Source organism: Lagopus muta, chromosome 26 (assembly GCF_023343835.1).
Source record: "Lagopus muta isolate bLagMut1 chromosome 26, bLagMut1 primary, whole genome shotgun sequence".
Taxonomy (NCBI): Eukaryota; Metazoa; Chordata; class Aves; order Galliformes; family Phasianidae; genus Lagopus; species Lagopus muta.
Genome location: NC_064458.1, coordinates 1,662,433 through 1,687,669, shown reverse-complemented (window position 1 = coordinate 1,687,669; position 25,237 = coordinate 1,662,433). Strand labels below are relative to the sequence as shown.

At 58.0% G+C, this 25,237-nt stretch overlaps 3 protein-coding genes across 7 annotated transcripts; 1 reads left to right on the top strand and 2 right to left on the bottom strand.

Moving 5' to 3' along the window:
* Positions 1 to 1,757: 1,757 nt before the first annotated feature.
* Positions 1,758 to 6,224, bottom strand: ADAMTSL5 (ADAMTS like 5). 3 transcript variants are annotated; one of them, XM_048927447.1, is made up of 13 exons: positions 5,983 to 6,224; positions 5,285 to 5,389; positions 4,993 to 5,062; positions 4,758 to 4,918; positions 4,373 to 4,433; positions 4,182 to 4,290; positions 3,972 to 4,099; positions 3,773 to 3,896; positions 3,312 to 3,395; positions 2,762 to 2,925; positions 2,451 to 2,679; positions 2,260 to 2,331; positions 1,758 to 2,170 (listed from the first exon to the last, which is right to left on the bottom strand). In XM_048927447.1, the coding sequence occupies exons 1-13, from the start codon at positions 6,048 to 6,050 to the stop codon at positions 1,863 to 1,865; spliced, it is 1,683 nt and encodes a 560-aa protein (XP_048783404.1). In that variant the 5' UTR covers positions 6,051 to 6,224; the 3' UTR covers positions 1,758 to 1,862. The 3 variants fall into 3 exon arrangements, with proteins under 3 accessions (XP_048783404.1, XP_048783405.1, XP_048783406.1); XM_048927448.1 differs by lacking the exon at positions 5,285 to 5,389; XM_048927449.1 differs by lacking the exons at positions 3,312 to 3,395; positions 3,773 to 3,896; positions 3,972 to 4,099.
* A 2,622-nt stretch (positions 6,225 to 8,846) lies between these two features.
* On the bottom strand, positions 8,847 to 16,697 carry THOP1 (thimet oligopeptidase 1). Its single transcript, XM_048927799.1, has 13 exons — positions 16,364 to 16,697; positions 15,822 to 16,025; positions 14,704 to 14,852; positions 14,226 to 14,333; positions 13,665 to 13,767; positions 13,248 to 13,408; positions 12,998 to 13,133; positions 12,545 to 12,911; positions 12,105 to 12,306; positions 11,802 to 11,988; positions 11,412 to 11,540; positions 10,978 to 11,114; positions 8,847 to 10,846 (listed from the first exon to the last, which is right to left on the bottom strand). The coding sequence occupies exons 1-13, from the start codon at positions 16,608 to 16,610 to the stop codon at positions 10,688 to 10,690; spliced, it is 2,289 nt and encodes a 762-aa protein (XP_048783756.1). The 5' UTR covers positions 16,611 to 16,697; the 3' UTR covers positions 8,847 to 10,687.
* A 152-nt stretch (positions 16,698 to 16,849) lies between these two features.
* On the top strand, positions 16,850 to 25,186 carry SGTA (small glutamine rich tetratricopeptide repeat co-chaperone alpha). 3 transcript variants are annotated; one of them, XM_048927713.1, is made up of 12 exons: positions 16,850 to 16,958; positions 17,857 to 18,013; positions 18,837 to 18,940; positions 19,134 to 19,218; positions 19,854 to 19,953; positions 20,661 to 20,765; positions 20,954 to 21,092; positions 21,692 to 21,754; positions 22,170 to 22,207; positions 23,102 to 23,191; positions 23,407 to 23,530; positions 23,819 to 25,186. In XM_048927713.1, the coding sequence occupies exons 2-11, from the start codon at positions 17,914 to 17,916 to the stop codon at positions 23,519 to 23,521; spliced, it is 939 nt and encodes a 312-aa protein (XP_048783670.1). In that variant the 5' UTR covers positions 16,850 to 16,958; positions 17,857 to 17,913; the 3' UTR covers positions 23,522 to 23,530; positions 23,819 to 25,186. The 3 variants fall into 3 exon arrangements, with proteins under 3 accessions (XP_048783670.1, XP_048783671.1, XP_048783669.1); XM_048927714.1 differs by having other exon boundaries at positions 16,857 to 16,958; positions 17,881 to 18,013; XM_048927712.1 differs by having other exon boundaries at positions 16,881 to 16,958; positions 17,885 to 18,013.
* The last annotated feature ends 51 nt before the right edge of the window (positions 25,187 to 25,237 follow it).

Genomic DNA, 25,237 nt, shown 5'->3' with positions numbered 1-25,237 from the left:
AATAAACCCCCTGTTGTCTTTATGGGCTGCTCCCACCCAGCTCCACATGTGGATACGGACACAGCGATGGCTGCCATCCTCTGCTGCCTCATCCCTGCACCCCCAGGACTGGGGCATTGCTGGACACAGCCCTGGTTCATGGAGGTGATGTCCAGAGGGAGCAGAGCACGGACCTCACGGCCTTTCCCAGGCGCAGAGGGGTGGGGAGGAGACGTGATATCCCTCCAAACAGCTGCACCCGAGTAAACATGTCTTGTGCTGGAAAGGCCAAAAGCCCACATCTGGGTATGGAGCAGGAGCTGGGTGCTGTGTTGCTGCTCGGAGAGAACAGCCCCGATCCGCGCTGCAGTGCTGGCACATGGTTCAACCTTCAGGAACGTGCCTGGGGCCACTGCACACCACAGTGCCCCGTGTCCCAGCAGCACGGCACAGCTGCGCCCCAGCACGCAGCGCGGCGCCGGGCTGGGACAGCGTGGGGACTGCTGCCAGCGGGGGCCCTCGTGGGGACATCACAGCCAAATGGGAGTCAGCCACCACTGCAGGACACGGGCATGGAGCAGACAAGTGCAGCATTGCTGGGTGTTGGCCGTCAGTCCTGTGCCTGCTGTGCCATCCCCAGGCTCGGCCTGTTTGCACAGCTGGGGCACGCGTGGATGTCACCAAGGAGAGAAAGACCTTTGTCCAAGGGTGCAATCACCAGGAAGCTGCGTTCCCATCACAGCACGCTGCCTGCAGCTGTGCTGGCCCTCGGCCTGGAGGGATTCAGGGACCCTCCCTAGGGGTCTCTCCCCCCCCCACCATGGCCTGTCCCATTCCCAGCGTGCAGCCTGCAGTGCGGAACTGACACTGAGCACGTCGTGCTGGGGGAGAGGTGGGGATGTGGAGGGCTGTGTGTGTCTGAGAGCAGCCCCAACTCATACAGCCCCATCCCAGATCCCAACCCCATCCTCACCGTGCGCCAGAGCTGTCCCAGCAGCAGGAGGGGTTCTCCCACCACTCGGTGCTGGGTCCCATGGGCAGCTTCTCGAGCAAGGAGAGCAGCTGAGCTCCAGCACAACCAGCGTATGAGCACAGTTCTGCCTCATCGCAGTGGCGACGAAGACGTGGAGAACAGCAAAACTCCTGAGCACGCAGCCCAAACCCCCCAGACAGCGGGATGGGGAGAGACCCTCAGCAAAGGGGACAGCACAAAACTGCCCAGCACTGCTCACTGCCTGGGGATCCTCACCCCCCTCCAAGAGCAAAGCAGCCCCCTGTGCCCAGGGACAAACCCTGCTGGGTGGAAGGAGCACTTTTAGTGGGCATCAGCATCTTCCTGCCTCTAAGCACTGCAGGGTGCCTCACTGGTGCACCGAATCACCTGGCACCACCCAGGCTGATCCCAACACCCTGTGCCCATGGTGTGACTTGTCCTGGGGTGCATGGGCGCAGCACTGGGGTGTCCCCATCCCCGTCCCCATCTGTGGGCCCCGTGGGACACAGCCAGAACACGGCTTGTGTTACGGCACAGCAACGGACCCGCGCCTCCGCCGGAAGGGAGATAAGCAGAGGTCCCGGCCCCCAGAGGCACAGCCTGGCAGGCGGCCACGTGGGGATGGGCACGGGGATGTGCTGCTCGGGGGGCTCAGTGCGGGGACACGGGACAGCACCCCAGGGTGGGGACACACCGGGTTTATTACAGCCAGGAAAGGGCTACACAGCAAGCGAGCGATAGATAGGTTTATTTTCTGCAAAAATAATAAATTACCACTCCCCTCCACCACCCCCCACGGCCGTGCCGAGGGCCGCTGAGGTCCCACAGCGCAGCAGGAAGGAGGGGTCCCGTCCCCCCATCCCCACTGGGGTCCCCCATCCCTGCAGCCTCATTGCAGGTGGGCGCAGTGCCGTTCCGCCTCCCGCACTGCGCGCTCCTCGCGGGGTGACCACGGCCGCGCGTAGCCGTCGCGCTGCAGCAGGATGCGGTTCAGCGTGTGCTCGTAGTTGACGTGCCGCCGTGCCATCAGCACGTATTCGTGGCCCCCCAGCAGCGTGGGGCAGCCGCACGTGTCGGGCACCCAGACGTACTCCAGTGGTACCATGGGGAAGCGGCGCCGGTACGGCGTCACCACCTGCACCTCGTAGCGCATCTCCTGCCCCACTGAGCGGCGTGCCAGGATCCGCGCTCGGAACACTGCAGGGTGGGAGTGGGCTGCACTGAGCGGGGCATCACACTGGGTGTTGCCCCCCCCTGCCCTGCCCCCCTGCCCCACTGCTGCTCACCGAAGTCACTCTGGCAGAAGTGCCGGATGCGCTGGGAGCGTCCCTTGGGTGGACGGCACCGCCCGCATGGCCCTGCAGGGACAAAGGCTGGGATGTGGCACCCAAACCCTTCCGTGGGACCCGTAAGGAGAGAGGGGCGCTTCTGGGCTCCAGCACACAGCCCAGGGGTGTGGGAGGATGTGGGAGGTCACCTGCAGCAGCTCTGACCCCAGGGGGGCTTCGCGGTGGCAGTGGCTCTGTGATGTGGCCCCAGGCCCTGGGGGTCACTGTGGGAAGTGGGGGCTCAGCAGGCGGGGGGCTGCCGGCCCCACGGGGCTGGGGCTGCCGCAGGGCACTGGTGTCCACCATGCTGCGCTGGGGGAGCCCACGAGGCAACCAGAACTCATACTCAATGCCTGGGTTGGGCTCCTGCAGCAGCACCTGTGTGTTCAGGGGCAGAACTCAGGAGACCGTTGGGGCTGGGGGCAGCCACCTGCATCCCCACACTGCCTCCACTCCCCACCAGCACATGGAGGTCCTCGTCTGTGGGCCCGGGTGCCTCCAGGCTCTCGGTGCCATCAGGGCTGCGGGCGTAGAGCAGCTGTGTGCCAGCTGCCTCGTAGGGCCCCGGCCAGGCGATGGACCAGTCCCCATTGAGCACGTAGCGTCCGTCGCTCCCCATCAGGGCTGTGGGAAGGAGCGCATCTGGGCTGAACCACGCATGGCCCCAGGATTGGCACACAGGGCTGGGCTGGGAGGAGGCACCGAGCCCCCATTGGAGGCCCCCAGGAGGGCCAGAACATTGGGAACATTGTGTGTGGGGTATGGGGGAGCGTTAAATCCATGGCAGGTTTGGCCCAAGTCCCATGGCACAGCTGGATCCCAAGGGCAGAGCTCCCCAATCCCCCAAGTCCCGTAGTGGCCCTGCACTGGCCAAAACTCACAGCCACCGCCTCTGGAAGAGCCCTGAGATGGGGAGCGTTGCACTCAGAGTGGGGGGAGTGGTGCTGCACAGTTGCCCGTGGCCATAGGATGGACTGGGACGGACTGGGAGGGGACAGAACACATCCTACCAAGGAAGTTGCGGCTCTTGTCTGTCACCTTGATGTTGGTGGCTCCAGCGGGAATCTTGGTCACATTCATGTACCCAAAATGACCTGAAGGTGGGCAGGGAGTCAGGGCAGAATGTGGCCCGAGGGGATATCATGGGGACAGCAGGGCCAGAGCTGGGACACCCACAGGGTGAGTGAGAAGTGGGAGGGGGTTGGGCAGTGGGGCACCCCTGGGGCATTGACCCTGCCTGACCCCATGCACTGGGACACGCAGGTCATGCGTGGGACCCCAAAGGGAGACATGGACCGCGTGGGCCCTGGGTGCATCCTGGAGACCCCTGACCAGCCCTGGGGATCACCAGACCACAGCAACACCCCAGAGGTGATGGGGCTTGCAGGAAAAGCAGGCAGGGGACAGGGGGACAGGGGAGCCAAGAGCCAAAGCATTCACCCATGGAGGGGCCGGGGCAATGTTCATTCACCGGAGAAGGGCTCTGTGTCCTGGAAGAGCCGGTGCACAAAGAGGCACCCATCCTGCCCGCCACCGCACCGGCTGCAGACACGGGTCTGTGCACCCATGCCTAGGATCCCATCACAGCCAACGCTCTGCAGGAGCAGAGATGTGGTGTCAGGGCAGGGACAGGGACCGGGGCCAGGGGTCCCATCCCCACACACACCCACCAGGCAGCGCCCACCGACGCACAGATCCGTGGAGCCAGGCCTGCAGCGGGTGCCATCCAGCACTCGGCCAAAGGTGTAGTAGAAGTTGTGCCCCACAGCCAAGCAGTTGAGGTCACAGACGTTGGGGGCTGCAGAGCCAGAGGGAAGGAGGGGACACCAGTGGTGGGGGCATCAGGGCCCCCGGTGGTGCCCCCACGCCCTGGGGCTCACCTCCATAGAAGGGCACCCAGCGGTGCCGGGTCTGCATGCCCTGCACGGGTTTGTCGTCATATAGGGAGCACTGCATGGCACGGAACGGCACCGAGCCGCCAGGGCAGCCCTGTGGGGGTGGCACGATGGGGTAATAGGGTCTGGAATGTGGAACCCACAGCGCCACGCTGCGCTGCACCATGGATGCTCACCTGCAGCTGGCAGAGGCGGTACTGCCGCTGGTCCCCTGTGCACGGCTCCTCCTCAGCAGAGCTGCAGCACAGCATCAGCAGGGTTAGTGTCAGGGTTAGGATTAAGGCAGCCCCATGCAGCCCTGTGACTCCATGGAGATTTCTTGTGGGGCTGGGATGCTCCAACTGGGCTGGGAGTGACGCACGAATGAGAGCAGAACCACGGCGTCCCATACGGGGCAGTGTCCCACATCTCCTGATGCAGACAGCCAAATCCAAAACCCGCTTCCTCCCCCATTCCTCCCCCTCTAAAACTATTCAGAACCATCGTGTGGGATGGTGCCCAGGTGCTGAGGGGTTCTGAGCATGGGGACACACGAAGGGCTGCACTGCCCTCCCCGCTCACCGCAGACACCTCCGGGTGCGGAACGCAACGCCGTCCCCGCAGGAGCTGGAGCAGACACTCCACGGCCCCCACGGCCCCCACGCACCCTGAGCTGGCTGCCGGCGGGGCCGAGTGTGGGTGGGGGGCTCAGGACCCCACATTGCTCCTCGTGGGGCTGGGACCTGCGTGGAGGAAGGGGACAATCATGGCTGGGGCCGATGTGCGGCCAGAGCAGCCGGGTGCCCCCAACCCTCACCTGCGTGGTGCCGATCCCACAGCCCAGGCTGAGCCAGGCCAGGAGCAGCGCCCGCCACAGCCACCAACACCTGTGGAGCAGAGACACCGAGGGTGTCACCAGTGGTGCCACTGATGGGGTGACACCACGGGGACCCCAAGTTGAGATGGTGCAGAAAGGTGCCAGGGGTGCGGGATGCGCCCCAAACTGTGCCACCGAGGTGGGCGCAGCCCCACAGGCGATGCCATCACCCTTATGGCGCTGTGCTCAGCACAGCTCTGTGCACCTCACACGGCCCCACACATCACATCACCTGCCGGGCTGGCGGTGCAGGACGGGACCTGCGTGGTGGAGGCGGTGGTGCAGCCGTGACTCAGTGTCCCTCCCTGAGCAGAGCGCCTGGATCCGGATCTGCCCTCTGTGAGCAATGCAGGGGGTGCCAGAGGGCTGCCCTGTGTCCCCTCCCCGCAGTGCCTGACCCTGAGCACCCCACTGCCCACAAAAACTCCTTTTCCTGTGGCCCTAAACCACCGCACGACCTCAAACCACCCCACAGCCGTAAAACCACCCCATGGTCCCCAAAGCACCCCGCAGCTCCACCCCGCAAAGGGGTGCGGGGGCCCCAGCCCTGCAGCAGGGCCATTCCTGGAAAATCCCCTGGCTGAGCCGGTTTCCTCCCACCCCGTTGCGCCCATGGGGACCGGGGGTCTCTGGGGACACAAATTCCCTCCTGCACCCCAGCACCACACTGGTAGCAACAGCACAGCCAGACCCCCCCCCCCCACACCCCCAATTTTCCCGTGGGGACCAGGGGCAGCCGATGGGGGCAGAGGGCTCAGCAGTGATGCCCGACCCCAGCATGGTGCAGGAGGGCACCACGTGCCTCAGTTTCCCTGGGGTGAAGCAGGGCTCTGCGTGCCCATGGGGCAGCAAGGGGGGTCCCACAGCCCACCTCCCCCCAGCAGGGTGGGCAGAGAGCTACGAGAGATTCAGCAGAACGCAGCGGCTTACCCGGCACCGTGGGCTCCCTCGGGGCGGGCGCGGGGTGCCAGGCTGTCCCGCCGCCCTATTGCAGCCATGCCTAGCTCTGCTGCAGCACCAGCACCCTGGGGTGCGTTCTGGCCGCTCCGTCCTGACCCAGAGGTCCCGCTATGGGGCCGGGCACACGGGGGGCAGCTCAGGACCCCCCCGGCCGAGAGGGCATCGCGTGTGCAGCTCCTGGGGCGGGCGGCTGCGCTCCCCTCCCGCTCGCCTCCCGTCCCTCCCCGCTGCGTTATTAATATCCAGCCCCAAAGGTGCGCCCAGCCCTCCCCAATCTCCTGCTTAACCCTTGGGGGCCCGCGGTGCACAGAGCTGCGGGGGAGGTTCTGCTTGGGGGGGGGGGGGGAGGGAGGGGGGGCTAAGATGGGGGAGGGGAATAAACGTGACCCCAAGTCCGACCTCAGCCTCAACACTGTGGGGTGACAGGGGGTCGGGTGCCGCTGGAGTTGGTATCACCAGGGGAGGTGGGGGAGGGGGAGGGCGTTCCTGGCACCTCGCTGTGCCCCCCCTCGGAGGTGGCTCCGTCCTCCCCCCCTCCCAGGGGTCTCCTCACCCATTGGCATCACACGCACACCAGCACAGCCCAGCGTGGCACACAGGGAGTTAAGGGCCTGGGATGTCCCTGGGGGGGCCACAGCTGCCGCCAGCCCTGCGCTGGCTGCTGGCCAGCCCCCCCCCCCCCAGTCAAGGCCCAGCTGCAGGCGCCAGGCAGGGAGCCCTGTGCAGGGGGCCCTGGGGTGCAACCCCCCCCCCCTGCTGCAATTGGGATCCCTGGAACCCAGTCCTGCCCAAAGGGAAGGAGAGGCAGATAAGACCCCCTCCACCCCCAGCCCCATTCTTCCCCAGCATCTTTGGGGCTGGGTTCCAGCAGCTACAGAGAGATCTTCTGGAGAGATTGGGGGGGGGGTCTTTGGGTGCTGGGGGATGCAGCATGGCTGGGAAGGCAGGCAGATGGAGGGGGTCACGGCATCCCCCAAACTCTAGGTACATTGCCATGGGCTCCATCCCCACCCAGCAGCCCAGGGAGGTGGGAACCACCCCATGGCTGTGCCCCCATGGACCCACAGCATCACAGCACCCAGGGTACAAACAGCCTGGAGATGAAGCAGTTACAGCACGGGGGGGTGGGGGGGGAGGAAAGCCAGGTGCAGGTGATGGTGAAGCATTCCAACATAGAGCACAGTGCAGCAGGATGGCACAGGGTGAGCTGCCCAACAGCTACATCCAGAACGAGGGCAGCGGGGCTCTCTACCAGCGGGGATGGCTGCTGGGGGAGGTAAATGTCCAACACCTTCCTGCCTCCAGCCAGGACTCCCCCTTTCCATGGGGAAACCAGCGCAGACAGAACAAGGATGGAGGCAGAGCAGAGCACAGAGCAGCACCAGGAGATCCCCTGGGGTCCCAACCCCTGGGAATCCATCCCGCTGTCCCCCCAGGGTGCTTTTGGGAGCTGCTATCAGCTGATGGAGTTGGCCAGCGGAAGGGTCTACGCTGCAAAGGTGATCCCACGGGCCCGGCTCTCCATGCCAGGAACCAGGGAGAGGGTGAGTCTGGGGGGACAGGACACTCCAAGGAGGGGAGCAACGCCCGCAGCCCTTCCTCCTTCTCCTGTCCTGGGTTGATCCCTTGCTTCCCATCCCCATCTCCCTGAGGGCAGCGCACTGGGGGGGGGTCTCTGGGCTCACCCCAATGCAGGTGGAGCACGAGTTGGAGCTGCACGGCTGCCTGTGCCACCGCCACATCGTCCGGCTGCATGGGCACTTCAGCACCCACAGCCACCTCTACCTGCTGCTGGAGCACTGCGGGCGCGGGGTGAGCGGGGTTGGCAGGGATGGGGGCAGCAGCGGGGCCGTGCTGTGCTCTGAGCCCCCTCTCTGCCCCGGCCCAGTCCATTGCTGACATCCTGAGGGCTCGAGGAGCGCTGACAGAGCCGGAGGTGAGGTATTACTTGCAGCAGGTGATCGCTGGGCTGCGCTACCTCCATGGGCACGGCATCGTGCACTGGGACATCAAGCCAAGTATGCAGGGCGTGCAAGGGGGGGAGTGGGAGAGCTGCGGCTGCGTTCAGGCTGATGTCCCCCTGCAGGTAACCTGCTGGTGACCGAGGAGATGCAGGTGAAGATCGGGGACCTGGGGCTGGCACGGCAGGTGGCTGCAGGCAGGCGGCAGTGGGGGTGAGCGCAGCCATGGCCCCCCATCCATAGGGGGAGCAGCACGGAGCTCACTCTGCCCTCCACACGCAGGACGCTCTGCGGCACACCAGGATACCTGGCCCCAGAGGTGCTGGAGCGCAAGGGCCACGGGCTGCCCTCAGATGTGTGGGCGCTGGGCTGTGTCATGTAGGTGGTGGCCCAGCAGGGGGGGAGGGCAGGGGGTGCCCACGGCCCTGCTGAGCACCCAAACCCCCCCCAGGTACACGGTGCTGACGGGCAGCCCACCTTTTGAAGCAGCAGAGCGGCAGGAGCTGTACCAGCGCATCCGTGCAGTGCAGTATCCCCTGCCCAGCTGCCTCTCAGCCCGGGCCCAAGCTCTCCTCTCACAGCTGCTGGCCCCCCAGCCCCTGGCACGACCCAACCTGCAGGATGTGCTGCACCACAGCTTCTTCAGCCAGGTGTGGGGGGAGGTGGGAGCAGCCATGGGCACAGGGATGCATGGGAATCACTGTCTGTCTCTGCACAGGGCTTCACACCGGCCACGCTGCCGCCCCACGCCTGCCACACCGTGCCCATCTTCAGCCTGCTGTGGGGATGGCTGTGCCGTGAGCGCTGTGCTGCAGCCACTTCTGGCACCAGGAGGAGCAGCTTCCTCAGCCGGACCTGAACCACGCTGACACCCGCATGGGAAAATCTTTATTAGTGCTAGGAATCGTCTAAAATCCAGTCATGGGAACAAGCAGGGAGGGACGCGACCATTACAAACGGCACACAGACACCGGTTTGCCCTTCGAGGTTGACAAAATGAAACAAGAAAACCCACAAACGGGATCTCTCTCCCCTGGCGGGGGGCGGAGGGACAAGGTGCAGCTCCAGGGAGCCTGGTGCAAGACAGCACTGTGCCTTGGGGTCAGCCCTCCGAGCAGCACCTCTCACCGCACACATCAGCACGAGTAAGTGGATGGAGGGACAAAGTTATATGGGAAAGAGGGAGGAAAGTGCACGTTTTCCCTGCCCGGTTCTCTCCTTTGAGAGAAAAGTGCAGAAGAAAACCCTGAAAGCTCAGTAAAACGTGACAGTTATAAACACTCACAGCGTCACATTGAGCACACCCAGCCCTGCGCTGCCAGCACCCGGGACAGACACTCACCTATGCCTAAAACGGAGGGTGGGGGGGAAAGAAGGGTGCCTACCTGGCCCCAGCGAGGAGCACCGAGGAGCCGCATCGCTGCTCTGGGTCCCATCCATGTGGCAGGGTGAGGGAGGATGGCAGCGGCCCTCGTCTCACTGGGACCGGGGCAGGAAGGTGACAGCAGTGGTTCTGTCTGCACACAGTGCGTGCTTCTGATCAGCAGCCAGCCCAGCTTTCATCCCAGGGGGTGAAGCAGCTCAGCTGGAAGCTTGGGGACCAGAGGAGGAGCACAGGGAGCAGCCGGGGCCGGCAGTGTGAGCTCCAACAGCAGAGGAGCCGCAGGGCTCAACGCCTGGCTCTGAGCAACCTCACAGCTGGGGAGAGAGCAGGGAAAACCCCTCACCGCAGCAGGAGCAAAACCACAGCCAGGGCCTCAGCTCTCCCAGGAGGGCGCCTACTTCCACCCCGTGCCATGCAGGCACTGCCATGGGCCTTGTCAGGGCCACGCTGCTCTCGAGGCCAGGCGAAGGGCTGCCCTGCTGGCCCCCACAGCCCGGCCGCTCCCAGGCCCTCCCCTGGCTCCAAGCCCACTCGATATTTTTATCCCAAGCATCTGTGCTGTTTGAAGCCTCCTGCTTTTTTTGTTTCCATGGCCCTCCCCTGTCCCACCCTGGCTTAGAGCTGACACCAACAGCAAGGCACCCTGCTGCTGTGACCTGAGCCCCGAGGGCAGCAGCTGCCCCTGGATGACCCCAGACGTGGGGTCCTGGTCTCTGCACCCCCCCCCCACACTGCAGCCCCCCAAGCAGCAGCACTGCAGCAGCTCAGGACAGGACATTCTGGCAAACACGTTGGTTTTTAAGCACCAAGATCTTCCTATGTTTATTCCACGGCTGCCCAAAGATGGGGAGAGAGGGATTCCTAATAAAACTCCTCAGGCTGTTTTGTTTTGCGCTCAACAGTAAGGCTGCTCTGGTCACAAAACAAGTCAAGCCCTATGGGAAGTCTCCTAACGAAGGGATTTTAAAACAATGGTTCAAGTTTGCTAAATTCTCACCCTCCTCCCCAGCTAACAATGAGACTAAAGCTCACCCTCCTGCAGAAATCAGGTACAAAGTTCAGCTAACTTTTGTGGCCAGTGACAGCCCCAGCCCCTTTCTGGGGAGCCACAAAGGGGATTCAATTTCCTACACAGAGCTGTCACTGCAGAGCCCAGGACCCGGACCAAACCCAGCTCTGAGTGCCCAGATGGGCTCAGAGGAGGATCCTGGAGGAGCAGCTCCAATGGGGCGGGCCCAGGATGTGCTGAAGTACTGGGTATTGCTGGGCCTGAGAGGACTGGTGAGTAGGCAAAGGAGCTGGCTTGACTCAAACGGGCTGGAGCAGCTTCTTAGCAGGCTGAAGGCAGCGAGTTGCTCTCCACCTTCAGTCCTTTGCTGGCCAGGAAGGCATCCTGCTTGGGCTCACGGCCCAAGAACTTCCTCAGCATGTCAGAAGCATCCAGGGACCCTCCAGGGTGCAGGATACAATTCCTATAATCCATGCCCACCTGCAAGGAGAGAGATGGGAATGCGTGCAGGGCACCCGTTCCCTGCTGACCTCGCTGCAGTGCCTCCTACCACCTCCTTCCCCCGGGGAAGGCAGCCCCTGAGTCTGACCCATGCAGGACATCCTCCCTACCTTGCAGTTCATGATCCCCTCCTGCTTGAAGCGTGTGTGGAACATGTCCATGGAGTACACCTCGCTCCAGAGGTACCCGTAGTACTGGGCATCGTAGCCTCCAGCCAAGTGGCCAAACGTAGCCGGCATGTTTGTACCTTCACAGCAAAGGAAGGGAAGGGTTAAACTGGAAAGGCTGCAGGAACTGGTCGTGGAAAAAGCCCTCCGTGCTGTAAATGTGGCAGAGCAGGCGCTGTGTCAGCCTGTTCACAATCGCAGGGGAAGCAGGGATGGAATTTCCCATTATTTTTGGTGTGGTTTCTGCCCTGCTCTTCCTGGAGTCAGTGGAAACCGTCCCCTCCAAGCCAGCCTGAAGCCCCATCCCAAAAAGGGACCTGCAGAACCAAACCCACAGAAACAGCACGAGTGAGGCCCCCAGCACGAGCCCCGCATACCTGGGGTAGCAGGGACACCCAGCACCTCCTCACAGAGCTGTGCAAACACTTCCACAGGGTCAGCCTTCGTCTGGGTGTGCAGCGCCTGGTCCACCTTGGCCAGGACGATCTGACGCAAGTTGAACAGCCCTGTTCCCGGGGGGGAGGAAGAGAACTGAGGCCTGGGGGCTCCCACAACTCCCCACAGATGTGGGTCCTTCCTGCCAGGCCTCTCAGTCCCAACAGGCAACGAGACAAAGCCTTTCATCTGACCATCCTGACCAGCCAGGTCACCAACGGTCCCCTTCCCTGCCCCATATGCAGCAGCTGACATCCCAGCAAGGCTCTGTCCTCACTGGGAACAGCACACAACCCCTGTTCCTAACCCCCACGTCCCTCTTCAGCACCTACCCGTGTTTGCTTGCCGGGATTTAATGAGCTTCTCCAGCAGTTCATCAGGAATGGGGCTTCCTGTTTTGTAATGCCTGGACATGCGCAGCAAAGGCTCCTTCTCCCACACCCAATTCTCCAGCATCTGTGATGGTGCCTCAACAAAATCCCTTTCCACGTGTGTCCCACTGAACATGGCAAACTCAGCCTAGGAGACGCATCCAGACAGTCAACCACATCTCCAAGTGGGGCATAACCCAACTTGAGAGCACAAAGTGGGGAAAGGTAACAAACCACCCCTCTGCCAAGCCAGCCAGACCTCACCTGAGAGCACAGCTGGTGCATGACGTGCCCAAATTCGTGGAAATAGGTCTCCACTTCATCGTGCTGCAGCAAGGAGGGTGCATCCGGTGTGGGCTTGGTGAAATTGGCCACCATGGCAGCCACCGAGATCTGCCGGCTGGAGTCTGGCAGGAGGCAGCCTGGCTGCAGGCCGAAGCAGGCTGCGTGCCCATATTTCCCTTCCCTGGGTGAGGAAGAGGAGTTTGCTGTCTGATGCTCCCAGCCACGAGCCATCAAACAGGGCACTGAGATTTGCTCAGCATCCCCGGCGATGCTGCAGCTCACACAAAGCCAGTACCCCCAGAACACCCCCAGCCCCCCTCTGCCATGTGTTGGGGAGAGGGATGTCTCTCCTCCTCAGGCACACAGCGCTCTGCTCCCACTGCCCCTCATCCCTCAATCTGATTTGCCCCGAGCCTCACCGTGGGTACAGATCCAGGTAGAACTTGCCGATGGTCTCCCCGGAGGAGGCGTCCTTCACCGTGTAGAGCTGGACGTCCTCGTGCCACACCTGAGCCTTCTCTTCTAGATGGAAAGTGAGCCCCAGCAGCTCCTGGTAAATGGCCAGCAGGCCCGTGGTGACCACCTGCATGGGGAAGTACTCCTTCAGCAGGTTCTGGTCCACGCTGTACTTGGTTTCCTCCACCTGATTCATGTAGTAGCGCATGTCCCAGGCGTTGATGCGGTTGTCGAACTCCAAGCCTCGCTTCTCACATTCTTTCTTTTTCAGGTCCAGGATCACTGCCCGTTCCTTCTCCCCAAGGGGTTTCAGCTTCTGGGCCAGCTCATCTGGGAAAGCACAGCAGGCAGCATTGGTGAGAGCAGCACTCGGCCCAGCAGTGCCCCATGCCCCCCTCCACCACACACAGCCATACCCAAGAAAGTAGCCACTGTCTTGCTGCTTTTAGCCATGTTCATCTCCAGCACAAAATCAGCATGAGTGCTGAAGCCCAGCAGACTGGCTTTCTGAGCCCGCAAGTCCACCAGCTCCTTGAGGATCAAGCAGTTCTCCTGCAATGCAAAGGCACACAGCTCAGCACGAAGCAGGTACACAAGAAAGGAAGCACGAGCTGCCCATGTCCTAACTGGCATTCGCTCCTCCTGGCCAGCAGTGAGGCCACCCACCTCTTTGCACCTCGAGTTGAACATCTCCTCCACCTTCCTCCTTGTCTCAGGCACGTAGCACTTCTTCAAGAGAGGGAAATAGTGGGGGTATTTCAGGGTGACTTTCAGCTTGCCATCCTCTGTCTTCTCCAGAGAGTTCAAGAAGTCCTCAGGGAGCCCCCCTGAGAAAAGAGCAGGTAAATGACAAAGAGCCCACATCTTTCCCCCAAAATACCAGGTCTGTGCACAGAAACAAGCTTTTGCTCCTTCCCCAGAGCAATCCCAGTGCTCACATTATTGCACACTGGCTGGGCTGTGCTACCAGAGCACAAAAACACTTCTTGCTCACACAGAAAAAAGGCAGACCACCCTTTTTAACTCTGTACCTGACCCACCACCACAGCATGCAGAGAACTGGCAAGCACAAGCAGTCCATACCTAGTTCCTCCCTTGAGAAGGGCAAAAAGGTGGTGTCCTCGTTCAGGTTCTTATTGAAGTCTATGCAAAGGACGCTCAGCTTTTTCTTAATGGCTTTGATTTTCTTTAAAATAGAGAGACAGACAGGAAGAAGTCAGTCCGAACGGGAAAGTCAAACAGCACCCCTCAAACCTCCAGCCAGCAGCCTGCCTGCTGAGTCGCCCGGTGGTTTGCAGTTGGCTTTTATTCAAACACAACGCTGCAGAATTAATTGTGTGCAGGCACTGAGCTCTCAGCCTGGAACAGGCTGCCTTTGATCACACCTGGTAGGTAGCAGCCACCTCAGCAAGGTCCCAACTGCCTCCCGCAGGCCCAAGAGCTGCAGGTGTTGAAGCAGCTGCCTCCCCTGCCCTTATTTCATCTCACCTTCTCTTGTATTTTTAACCTTGATTCAGGCTCCATCACTGAGCCGTTGGCTCGTGGTAAGAGGGAGACCCTGAGCAGCTCATCCCTCAGTCTGCCCACCTCAGCCTCCCCTCCCTACCACCCCACAAGGCCTCCTCTGCAATTCTATGCTCTCACCTCCTGCGTTTCCTCAGGCAGATGGAGACCGTTTCTTTTGCCCAGTTTGATCAGCCTCTCCAGGTACCTCTTTGCTTCAGGCTTCAGCGAGGCACTCTCTGCTTTCTCCTGTATAAAACAAAGCCCATGAGCGCAGGGAACCAAGGGATCAGGCATCCTCACACACTGCTGCAGGATGTTGGTCCTGAGACCTGCTGGCAATTGTAACACTAGTGACACAGAAGAATTACCCAGCCCTTTTTCCACAAGGGAGGCAAGCATACCAACACTTTTTATTTTTATTTTTAACCACAAGGATAACCAAGGCCCTGGGTTTGTGTCACAGCCCTCAAATTTCAATGCCTCAGGTCACTCTAGCACCTAGACCATACAACCACTCAGCTCCAGACCCAGCATCATTGCTTCTAAGGCCTGGGACAAGGGAAGAAAGTTTGCTGTCGTTCCAGGAAGTTTCAGTTCCCCACTCAGAGGCACGCACCTGGAGCCAGACAATCCTCTGGTACACATCCTGCCTCATGCTCATCTCCACATCGAACTCTGAGAGCTTCTTGTCAGCTTCAGTGCTTGCTGCACGGATGTCTTTGCAAGGAGAGACGTGCTGGGGGAAGTCCAGCATGTTCCGATGGACTGCAAAGACAGCAGAGAGATCACAAAAAAGGCAACAGCTTCGTGTCCCAGCTTCGTGTCCCAGTGCTGCTCACGAGCAGGAGTGCAGACAGCAAGTCTGTGTGAATTGGGAGCCAGTCTGACAGCCCTGGAGCCTGACCCAGCTGCCCACACACAGGGAGAGCAAGGCAAGCTGCTGCCATCAGACAAATCTGGAGTGACCCCATGCTCACTGTCACGCCTGCTAACCAGATCTGTCCACTGATTTCTCCCTACACTCAGGCCTTCTCACAAAACTTGCATGAATTTCCCAACTATTTTGCCAGGCTTAGCTGGTATCAACAGAATGACAGCTGGCAGACATGCAGGCAGCATGGCTGCATGCCTCCTTCCACAATGGAACCAGGCCATCAGTGACACACCTTTGTTGCAGATGCTTCCTGAATGCTGCAATGCTCCAGGTGTGCTCTCACCTGACTCATCTCCATTTTAGAAATGAATGTACAGAAAACATTCCCTGCTATCACCAGGTAACACCACGCCATCACATCACGTTACTTTGCAGAACCCCTAAAATGACAGCAATGTTCAAACAGACACACACAGATATCCATCCACTGCCCTGGAGGAGAAACCAAAAATGACAACGACCTAAAGGTTTCTGAGACTTCTGTCAATGCACCCTTTGTTCCCACTGATGCATCTTGACATATAAAATCAGCAGGCAACCTTGAAAACAAGCTGCTCCTCCCGCAGACCTTCCTGCTGCCAAAACACTATTCTCATTTTAGACTCAGGTTTCCGTTCCAAGTCTACTCTTTGCTTTGTACTTGTACCTGGCTGTGTAAACATTAACTAGAGAAGCACACACATCACAGAGCGGGTCAAGGGAAGGCAAAAGGAGATGACAGAACCAAAAAAAGGTGCAAAAAACACACATATTAAGATGCAGATTTCCTGACAGCGAGCGCTCCCACTTCACACGCATACCTGTATATTCCACTTCCACATCCGCCAGCGCTTTCAGGGTGTTCTCATAGGACACCTCGCCCTGCTCCTGGGAGCCCACACGGTCGTACACCAGCTTGGTCCTCTCGGTGAGCTCAGCAGCCATGCGTTCGATCTGCTCAGCACTCAGATCCCAGCGCAGCTGGTTGGCTGGCGGGCGGGGGGACTGACTGTCCACCACGTTACCTGGGGGAACGGGAAGGAAACCATACGTGAGCCGGGAGGAAAATTCAGCTGCACATCCCGAGCTCGGTAAGAACACCCCATAGGGGCCCTGCACACAGGTTGGCACGGAGGGCAAAATAGCGAGTGCAGGGGGATGGAACACCGTGCCCTCAACCAAAGGGGCTGTCCAAGGGCGGGGGTCCCCTCGGGCCCTATGGGGCTGCTCTGTCTCCCCTCCCCCCCCCGGCCGTGCCCTATGCCCCCATCCCCCAGGTCTCGCCCCCTCCCAAAGCTTCCTCCTCCACCCTCCGCCCTCCCCCCATTGCTCGCCGCAGTCCTGCCCCCCCCCGAGCCGCTACCTGTAGGAGGAGCCATGCCGGCCGGCCGGGGGGGCCCCGCTGCTGCTGACGAGGCCGCGAGGAAACCGCGCCGGCCCCGCGCACCGAGCATGTGCCTGAGCAGCGAGACGGGCGGCCAGAGCGGCCGCGCTGAGGGATTGTGGGAGCGGGGAGGACCGGGCCGCTCTCTAAGTCCCTTCAGCCCAGCCCGGTGCAGCAGGAGCGGCCCGATCACCATCCCCGCCACGCCCACGGTCCTGAGCGCCATCGCACCGCCTGCAGCGGAGCAACCGGCCCGGCTGGGCCGCCCGCCCGTTCCTATAGCGACACACTCCCGATCGTCTCTATGGTTAACGAGGAGGAGCCGCAGCCGCGCTTCCGGCCTCCAGCCGTCACCTAAGAGGGCACGCAATGCGCATGCGTCGAGCTCTCCGCCCCTCCCCGTAGCTCTGTCATGGCGGATGAGGGCGGAGCCTCGCTGCTGCGCACGCGTTTTGAGCGCTCCACGCGACGCGCATGCGCAGTAGCATCCCGACAGCACGCGTGCGCGTGGGGTGGGAGCGGCGCATGCGCAGTGCCGCGCCCGCCCTGGCCGTGGGGAGCGTCGCGGTGCCCGGTGAGCGGGGCGGGGCGGGGCGGAGCGGCGGTGGCGGCGGGGCGGGGGACGGCGGCGGCGGGAAGCCGGGCTACGCTGCACCGCGCTGCTGGGCGACCGAGGCCTGGCTCCGGGCCGGGCGGTTTCATCTCGTTCTGGGGTCTGACGTGGGCCGTGCCGTGTCCCGGGGCCTGCGCTGGGGATCCAGAGCTGTGCGGGCCTTGAGCTGAGGGCACGTTGGGTCGGCGTGGCTCGGGGCCGCACGCTCGTAGCCACTACAGACGGACAGACAGACGGACACACCGCTGCTGGGCCGGCCCAGGAGCCCCCGGGGCCTGACAGAGAGCCGGGCCGGGCAGCGGGGTTTCCTTTAGCAGAGGTTGCATTTAAACGGTTGGGTTCTCAGTTCACGAGCCCTGCGCGGCTTTCTGCGCTCCCGTCTCCGTGCTGGGAGCTGCGTTGGTTCCCTGAGGGCAACGAGGCCGTTTGTGTCTTGTGGGTCTGGTGGGGATCCGTGCAGAGCTCCAGGCTCGGCTCACCGTTTCCCCGTGCTGTCCCCTTGTCTTTGTCTCACACCCGCGTTGGCTCAGGAAGAGGAGAGCTGCGGTGTTCTTAGTGCTGATCTCCTCGGGGCTGAGTCTTTTTGATCCATTTCTGGGGGCTGTGTGTCCCTAAAGCCTTTCGTGTGGTTCCCTTGGCAGTGGTGTGTGAGGCAGGGCAGTGCTGTGCAGCTGGGGTGCAGAGGGGAATTGAGGGCTGGGAGGTCAGCTGAGTATTTGTAGAGTAAAGGGATTAATGAAGGCTCTGAAGGCCTTGCTCCATCCTGAAGGATTCCCTCATCCCTTTCATATAGGGAGAGAGCAGCAGAAGAGACCTTTGACTTCCAGCCCTTCAGGTCATGTAATTTCTTTCTCTACAGATACTATAATATATTTTTTTTAAGTTAGAAGAAGTCCAAACATCACAGCCTCCCACAATGGCAGACCAGAAGCGCCTTGCATACTCCATCATCCAGTTCTTACATGACCAGCTACAGAACGGGGGTCTTTCTCCAGATGCTCAGGAGAGTTTGGAAGGTAGGTGGCCATTCTCTGATATTTGTGTGGATCTGTCAGCTCAGCTCATGGAGCAATTTGGATGTTTGGTTGCCGTCCTCTGCCTCATAACTTGCCTGGGCTGTTTCTAACATCCAAGATTTGAATGAGTTTTTCTTCTTAGGCAGATAGCAGGCAATTAGAGATGCTGATTGCTTATCTGATTTCTTGCTCCCTCTTTCAAAACTAGATTAGCTTGAGGAACAGATATGCCTGGGATCAAAAGCCTCCCTGACCCTGGGTTTGAGATTTAAAACTTTTTATCTTCAATGAGGTTGATGGAGGGTTTGGTAGCAGCGCAGAACAAGAACTCTGTGGCAGTACAGAAATGATTCATATTACAGAAGTGCTTTTTCACATCACACCGTGAAGCATTCATACAGGCTTTTTCAGGGGGCTTCCCTGTCACAAGAGCACGCTGATCTGAAAAGATCTGCCTAAGGAGCTTATGCCTTAGGGTTTGGCCTGTGTGGTGGAAGGGGGAGCGCAGGCATTGCCTGCAGAGCGTGGTGCTTGGTTGCTTGTTTCCTGTGTTTCCTCAAACGTGCTGCTGTCTCTTGGCTCTGAGCTTTGGGAGTGCTAATAAAGGCCTTGTTCTGTTAACATCCACCTGCTCTGAAGTTACCTGGGGGGATGGGAATTGTCAGTGATGCTTCCTGGGAGCTGCTTTGCCCAGCTCTGAGGGTTTGGTAAAATATGCTGGGGCGTTTTTGTGGCGTGTTCAACTGTAAGAAATTCGGGTGTTGTGGAAGAGAGCTCAGTAATTAGAATGGGGAGAGCTAACGACCCGATTCATTACGCCCAGTGGCAATCCAGTGCCTGGAGACAGCTTTTGGAGTCTCCCTGGAAGACCAAGGCCTCGCTGTGTCACAAACTCTCCCTGAAATATTTGAAGCTGCTGCAGGAAAGGTGAGCAAATTCCCTAAATATGTGCTGAGTTTCGATGTGAGCAGCCAAAGCAATGAGCTTTGCTTGGTTTCTGCCCCCCTGGAGGCGTGTGGGAGTGAAATGTTTTGGGCTCGACGTGCTTGGGAAGGGGGAGGTGTGGAACTTCTCTGTGGGAGTCCTGATCTCAGCACAGCCTTCTCCCTTTCCTTGTAAGGAGCCTGAACACATGAGAGCAAACTCGGAGCCAGTCACCCCCTCTGAAGATGACGTAGCTGAAGCTGAAAGGCTCAAGACCGAAGGTAGCTTCCCCTGGAGCTGGGCTTTGATGAGGTTTAAATGATGTTGGGGTGGAAGGCTCGGCTCACTCAGCACCTGGGGAGCGCATGGATGGGATCAGCCCTTTGTTTCTGCTTGTTCCTCTGCTCGTGTGGAGGTTGGTGTTATTTAGCTGCCACAGAACCTACATAGACAGCTGGGTCAGCGTTTTCTTTTGCATTCTGAAGGCCCATGCTGTGTAAATGTGGCATCTTTCCTGCTGGGCTCTCCTCTGTGTGCTGCCTTTTCTCTGCCATGCAAGACAGCGTGAGCAGTGCTGACGTACAGCAGGGAGCTTTCAGTAAGCCAGAGCACTGCGTTGATGTCCAGAGCACAGAGTGACTCTGGGGAGGCCTCTGCTGTGTCTGAGATGGGAAAGCAGCTGAGGGGGCTTGCAGGATCTGAAAGGCTGACAAGTAACCTGAAATTGCCAAGATAAGGATCTTTTGCTGCACTGCTGAACTTGCCTCACGCTTGCACGCAGTTTGACAGATCAGCAAGAGATGCGAGCTCTTGGCTTCTCTTTTGTTCTGTTTTCTTATGAAGAGCAGAGATCCAGGCTCGTTGCTTTTGTTTGCCTGCATTTTTAACTTACTCAGCCTTTTCTCCATCTCTTCAGGGAATGAACAGATGAAGGCAGAGAACTTTGAAGCTGCTGTGTCCTTCTACGGAAAAGCAATTGAGTTAAATCCATCCAACGCTGTGTATTTTTGCAACAGGTACTGGTTGTCTCTGGCCTTGCACACCTGCGGTTTTGGCCCTTATTTCTTACACCTCAAGCTCCTGCTCGCTCAAAATCCCCTTTCCAAAGTTCTATAGGCTGCTTGTTCTGTTGCTGTTTGTGGTTTTGCTTCTGGTTTTTCCTTAGCTCGGTGTCACGCTTTCCTGTGCCTCTAGCCAGCTCTGTGCCCTGGCATCACTCAGTAGGTGTGGAAACAAACCCTTTAGCATTGTAAGAGAGGTGAGGGTACCAAGGAGCGCTGTCTGCTTTCATGCAATTAACTCCTTCAGTAAGACAAGGGCTGGGATTTGAGAGGCAAAAACAAAGGAGTGCAGTGAGACCAGCTGAAGGCTTGCTGTCAGCATGTGGAGAGCATGGGAAAACGGGAGCAGCAGTCCTTGTGACTGAGATATGGGGGTGAAGGGGAGATGAGGCTGAGCCAGCGATGGGATCCTTTCCTGCTTCCTTCCTCTTGGAATGTCTGTAAGGAGGGGGGAGAGCTCAGGTTTGTTTGCAGCAGGAGCAGAATGTGAGGCTGAGGGTTTGCATAGCAAGCTGCTCACGTAGGAACGGTCTGGATTTGTGTCAAGTTCACACTTTGACTTTCCCTTTAGAACAGGAGGCTGCAGAGAGGGAGCAGAGGTGACCTTGATCAGCATGTTCAAGCTGATAAGTGCTTTTGCACATCTTTCTTCTTCTCTCCAGAGCTGCTGCATACAGTAAATTAGGAAATTATGCTGGAGCAGTCAGAGACTGTGAAAGAGCAATCGGCATCGATCCAAACTACAGCAAAGCTTACGGCAGAATGGGGTAAGTGAGAGAAGGGGGTTTTGTGCCAGAACTTCAGTCTCCGAGTGCTTGGTGGTAATTACACTCTCAGCAGTGTTCTGCCCTGCAGTGCCATGTGAAAATACCTGGTGTTTCACCTCTGCTGGGGTGGAGGAAGGCTGCGAGTCCTTATCTCCCTCTGTAACTTTCTTTTATTTCCACTTCAACAGCTTGGCTCTCTCCAGTTTAAATAAACACACAGAAGCTGTTGTCTACTACAAAAAAGCCCTGGAGCTTGATCCAGACAACGACACCTACAAATCCAACCTTAAAATAGCTGAACAGAAAATGAAAGAGACTCCCAGTCCGGTAAGTTCTGAAAGCAGTACTGAAGCGGAGATGAGATGAAATGGAGGCTTCTTTCCTGCGCTGCTGCAGGTGCTTGGTTGTGTTTAGAATACAAATCTTGCGTGCAGATGGAGGGGAGATGGTTAACAAGTGCTGCTGCTGTGAACCCTTGCTCTAAAACCCAGAGAGAGCGATTTCAGCGCTGTGCAGGAGCGCAGTCGCCTCGGGCTGGGAAGCGAGGCTGATCAGAAGGAGCTTTTTGAAACAGTTTGAGTGTTTTGAAGGGGATTTTGGTTTTCTAGAGGCTTCTGTAGCACAGAGGTGAGCAGGTGGGGGTGTTTGAGTGGCGGGTTGCTGGTTTGGGGCAGTGCATGGCTGGCAGGGCTGGGCGAGAGCTGCTCAGTGATGCATTGCGGTGCCATCGTCGCTATCAGCGTTCGCCCTTTGCCTCCCTGAGCAGCTCGTCCCCAGCCTGCCCTTTGTCATGCTTTAAAGACCAGGTTCTGATAACGCTGGGAGGGTTGAAGTAGCAGGGTTGAAGTAGCGTTCATTGCAGCTGTTTGTTGCATCAGGAAGTGAGAGGATGTCAGCACCCACGTGCTGTGTCTTTATTGTTGCAGACCGGAGGTCCTGGAGGATTCGATTTAGCTGGCTTGCTGAACAACCCTGGCTTCATGAGTATGGTAAATGTGGGCCCAGGTCGCAGCCAGGCTGTGCATTTATCCTTTCAGGGTGAAATGTTTCGGGACGTGGGGACTTTTGGTGTCTCGTGAGCAGCTCAGTTGTCATTCCTTTGTTTCGGTGCCGCCGTGAGGAAGCTGTGCTTGTATTTTTCACCCAAGTCAAATAAAGAGCCAGTGATTTATTCACAGGCTGCTCTTTGGGACGTGCTGGGTGTGGAAAGGGTGCCTGTTCTGCGTTACCAGCCTTGTCCTGTGTGTTGCACTGTGCTTCTCTTTGCTATTTTTGTCCTATTGATCTGCTTCCAAGTATTTCTGCCTTCGCTTTGTTCGTAGTTGAATGGCACAACATCTGCATATCTACCCAGGCATTTCTGACTAAATAGGGTGTCCTTTTTTTTTCCCCCTCTTTAAATAGGCATCTAACCTAATGAACAATCCACAAGTACAACAGCTGTAAGTTTGATCCCATGTTCTCTTTCCTCTTTGAGTCGCTCCTTTGAGGCTGTGGTGGGAGGGGGGGGGGTGCTGGAACCAGGAATGTGGAAGGCAGCCCTTAAAGCAGCCCCATCTCCTGAGCCACGGTGCGTTTTGAGTGCTCTGGACTGTGCTGAAGAGGGGCTTCAATAGGAGACAGGATAGATTGTGGCACTGGAGCTGCCTTTGGGAAGCTGGGGACAGTTTGGCTCTGCTGCGCCGTGTCTGTGTGATGTGCAGACAAGATTTCACATCTCACTCTCCATTAGAAAGAATATTTTTGATTCTTTGTACTGCAGAGTTATGGAGGATCGATTCACAACAGCTGCCAGATGCTTAGACAGGGTAAGGCCACAGAGCACATAAAGCACGTACCTCTGCAGTCTGTCCCTTCAGAGCTCAGGCAGGCAGTGAGCTGGAGCCCTTCTGGAGCTCAGCTTTGCTTACTGTATGAAGCAGCCCAGCTGCAGGGCTGAACATCTGCCTCCATGTCCATTTGCTTCTGCCTGCTCCTCGCACTTCTGTTGTCAGCTGAGGCTCTGTGCCAGGTGCAGCCTGAGGACTTGGAGGGGAAGGGGCTTTGCAGACCCAATGCATTCAGTGCTGATAGCCAAGAATCCTGTCAGTAAATCTCATTGGTGCAGAGCTGTCAAATACCTGGTGTGAGGAGGGGCAGTGCTGTAATTAAGCATAACACCAAGCTTGCACACGGAGGGAGGAATATTTGTCAGTACAGAAACTGAAGCTGTTATAAATATTTCTACAGATGGTGCAGCTTAAGGATACAATGGCTCTTCTTTTCCCCTCCTAGTGTAAAACAAAACAGATTTTGGTGTGTTTTTCTGCTCTGAGCAATGACTCTTCTTTCCACAGCATGTCTGGGATGATTTCTGGTGGCCATAACCCCATGGGAGCAGCAGGCACCAGCCCCTCCACCAATGATCTTGCCAGCCTCATACAAGCGTGAGTAGGGAGCTGGTTCTTCTCCATGGCCTTAATCTGCAAACAGACTTCAGATTTTCTGACCAAAAGTGAAAACTTCAGTTGAGGGTTGAGTAAAGTTGCACTGTAACGTGAACTTGTTAGAGCAGAGCTCTGGCAATCACCTGGGGAGGATTGCATTGCACTGGTCGTGTCAGTGTGTGAGAACACAGTAACAGTAGCTTGTTCTCCTGCAGGGGCCAGCAGTTTGCTCAGCAGATGCAGCAGCAGAATCCTGAATTAATAGAGCAACTACGAAGCCAGATCAGGAGTCGAACTCCAAGTGCCAGCAATGAAGATCAGCAGGAATGAGGCTGACAGGTGAGGCCGTGGCCAGCTGAGAGGGGAGCATTTCGGTGTGCTGCTGCAATGTCTGCCTTGTGCCTTCACCTAGCAGCTCAGGTCTCCTCCCCTCTGTGCAGACTGAGCTCTGCTGGTGCTGTGCCTTGGGGAGATGCAAGGCTCAGCTCTACAGAGCGGTGAACAAATTCCCTCACGCTCTGTGGCTGGCGAATGAGTTTCCTTATGTGACGTTGGCACTTGTGAAAAGGATGCTTTCTTTTCTCAGAAACTGAATTTACAAATGTCTTTGTCTTCCTGTCTCTGCAGCGCAGTCCGTGGGAACTCTGTTCATTGCTTTAAAAACTGGAAGCCATGTGCGTGTTGCCATTTCTTGAATTGGAAGTGTCCAAGAGGGGGGAAAAAAAAACAAGAGAGAGGAAAAAAAAACAAACCCAAAATACTTTATACGACCTGCATGTTAAAGACAGATTCACACTTTCTTTCCCCAGTCTTCGTCCTGCTCCTCCCCCTCCACCTTTCCATTAGTTTTCCTCTGGAAGATCCAGCAAACACAAACCAGCACCAACAGTCTTTCTAAAGAAACTCCGAAATGAACGACGCTGTTACATTTCTACGTTCTTTGCTACGTGGGAATTTTTTAACCCGTTTTTGAAGGAGGATGCACTCTTCACTACAGGATTTCTTCACTTTCCTGCCCAGACGCCACTTCAGAGAAGTGTTGGAGTCCCACCCCCACCCTGATGCCCATTAATCTTCTTGCCAGTTACAAGACGGTGATGTTTGAGCGCCCTGGAGGTCGCTGGATCTTCCTGCCTCCAGGATCAGGGTTTCTGTTGATTACATTCACCATGTTTCTCATTCAGGTCTGTAGCAACGTTGCCGGTGTTGTTAATACAGAGGATTTGGTGACTGCCTCTCTAAGGTTAGTGTCGATGTGTCGGGGGGCTGGGACTGATCAGGTAGAACATGCTCATCTGTGACTCCTTTAGGGCGTTTCCAGATACGCTGCTTGGGCTCCATCCCCAGTCCTGACAAAACTCGTCTAGTGTTTAGTAATTATTGTTGGAATGAGCCAATCTGTGAACTAGTCAGGTGGACAGTGAGAAAGATGCGATGTTTTTGGTGTTTAAAAGGTTTCTCTTTGTTTTTTAATTTGTCTTTTATGCATGTAAGTAATCAACCCAGTTGACCATACTGATAATAGGAGTAGAGAGGGGGCTTGAGCAGCAGGCAGAAGGAATAAAAATGCTCCTTGGATAGAATGGTATTGAGGGGCTGCTGGTTCAATGTGGGAGGAGGGAGAAGGTCCTTGCTGCTGGGTGCCTGCAGCTTCCCACCTGCCTGTGTCGTTCCTGGGTGCATGGGAAGCTCTGGCAAGTTCCCCTTGAAGTCGCTGGACGAGGATGGAGACTTTGGTATCGGCCTCGGGACTGGTTTTAAGGTAGTTCCTCCATGGTGGTGGGAAAGGCGTGTTCCTGGCCCTATGGCTGGGCACAGAAGCAGCTGGCTTGGAGAGGAGTGCGTGGGAGATGGAAAATGCCCATCTAGGAGACATGGTGGTACGAATGAGCAGGTATCTTTGAAGATTAATATCAAGGAAAAAAGATCTGTAAATGCTCCATAAATTTATATGTGCTTAATGTAACTTGTGAAGAATAAACCATTTGGACACTCTTCGCTATCTCTCTCAGCGCAGTGACTGCAGCGATACCCGGGGCCGCCTCT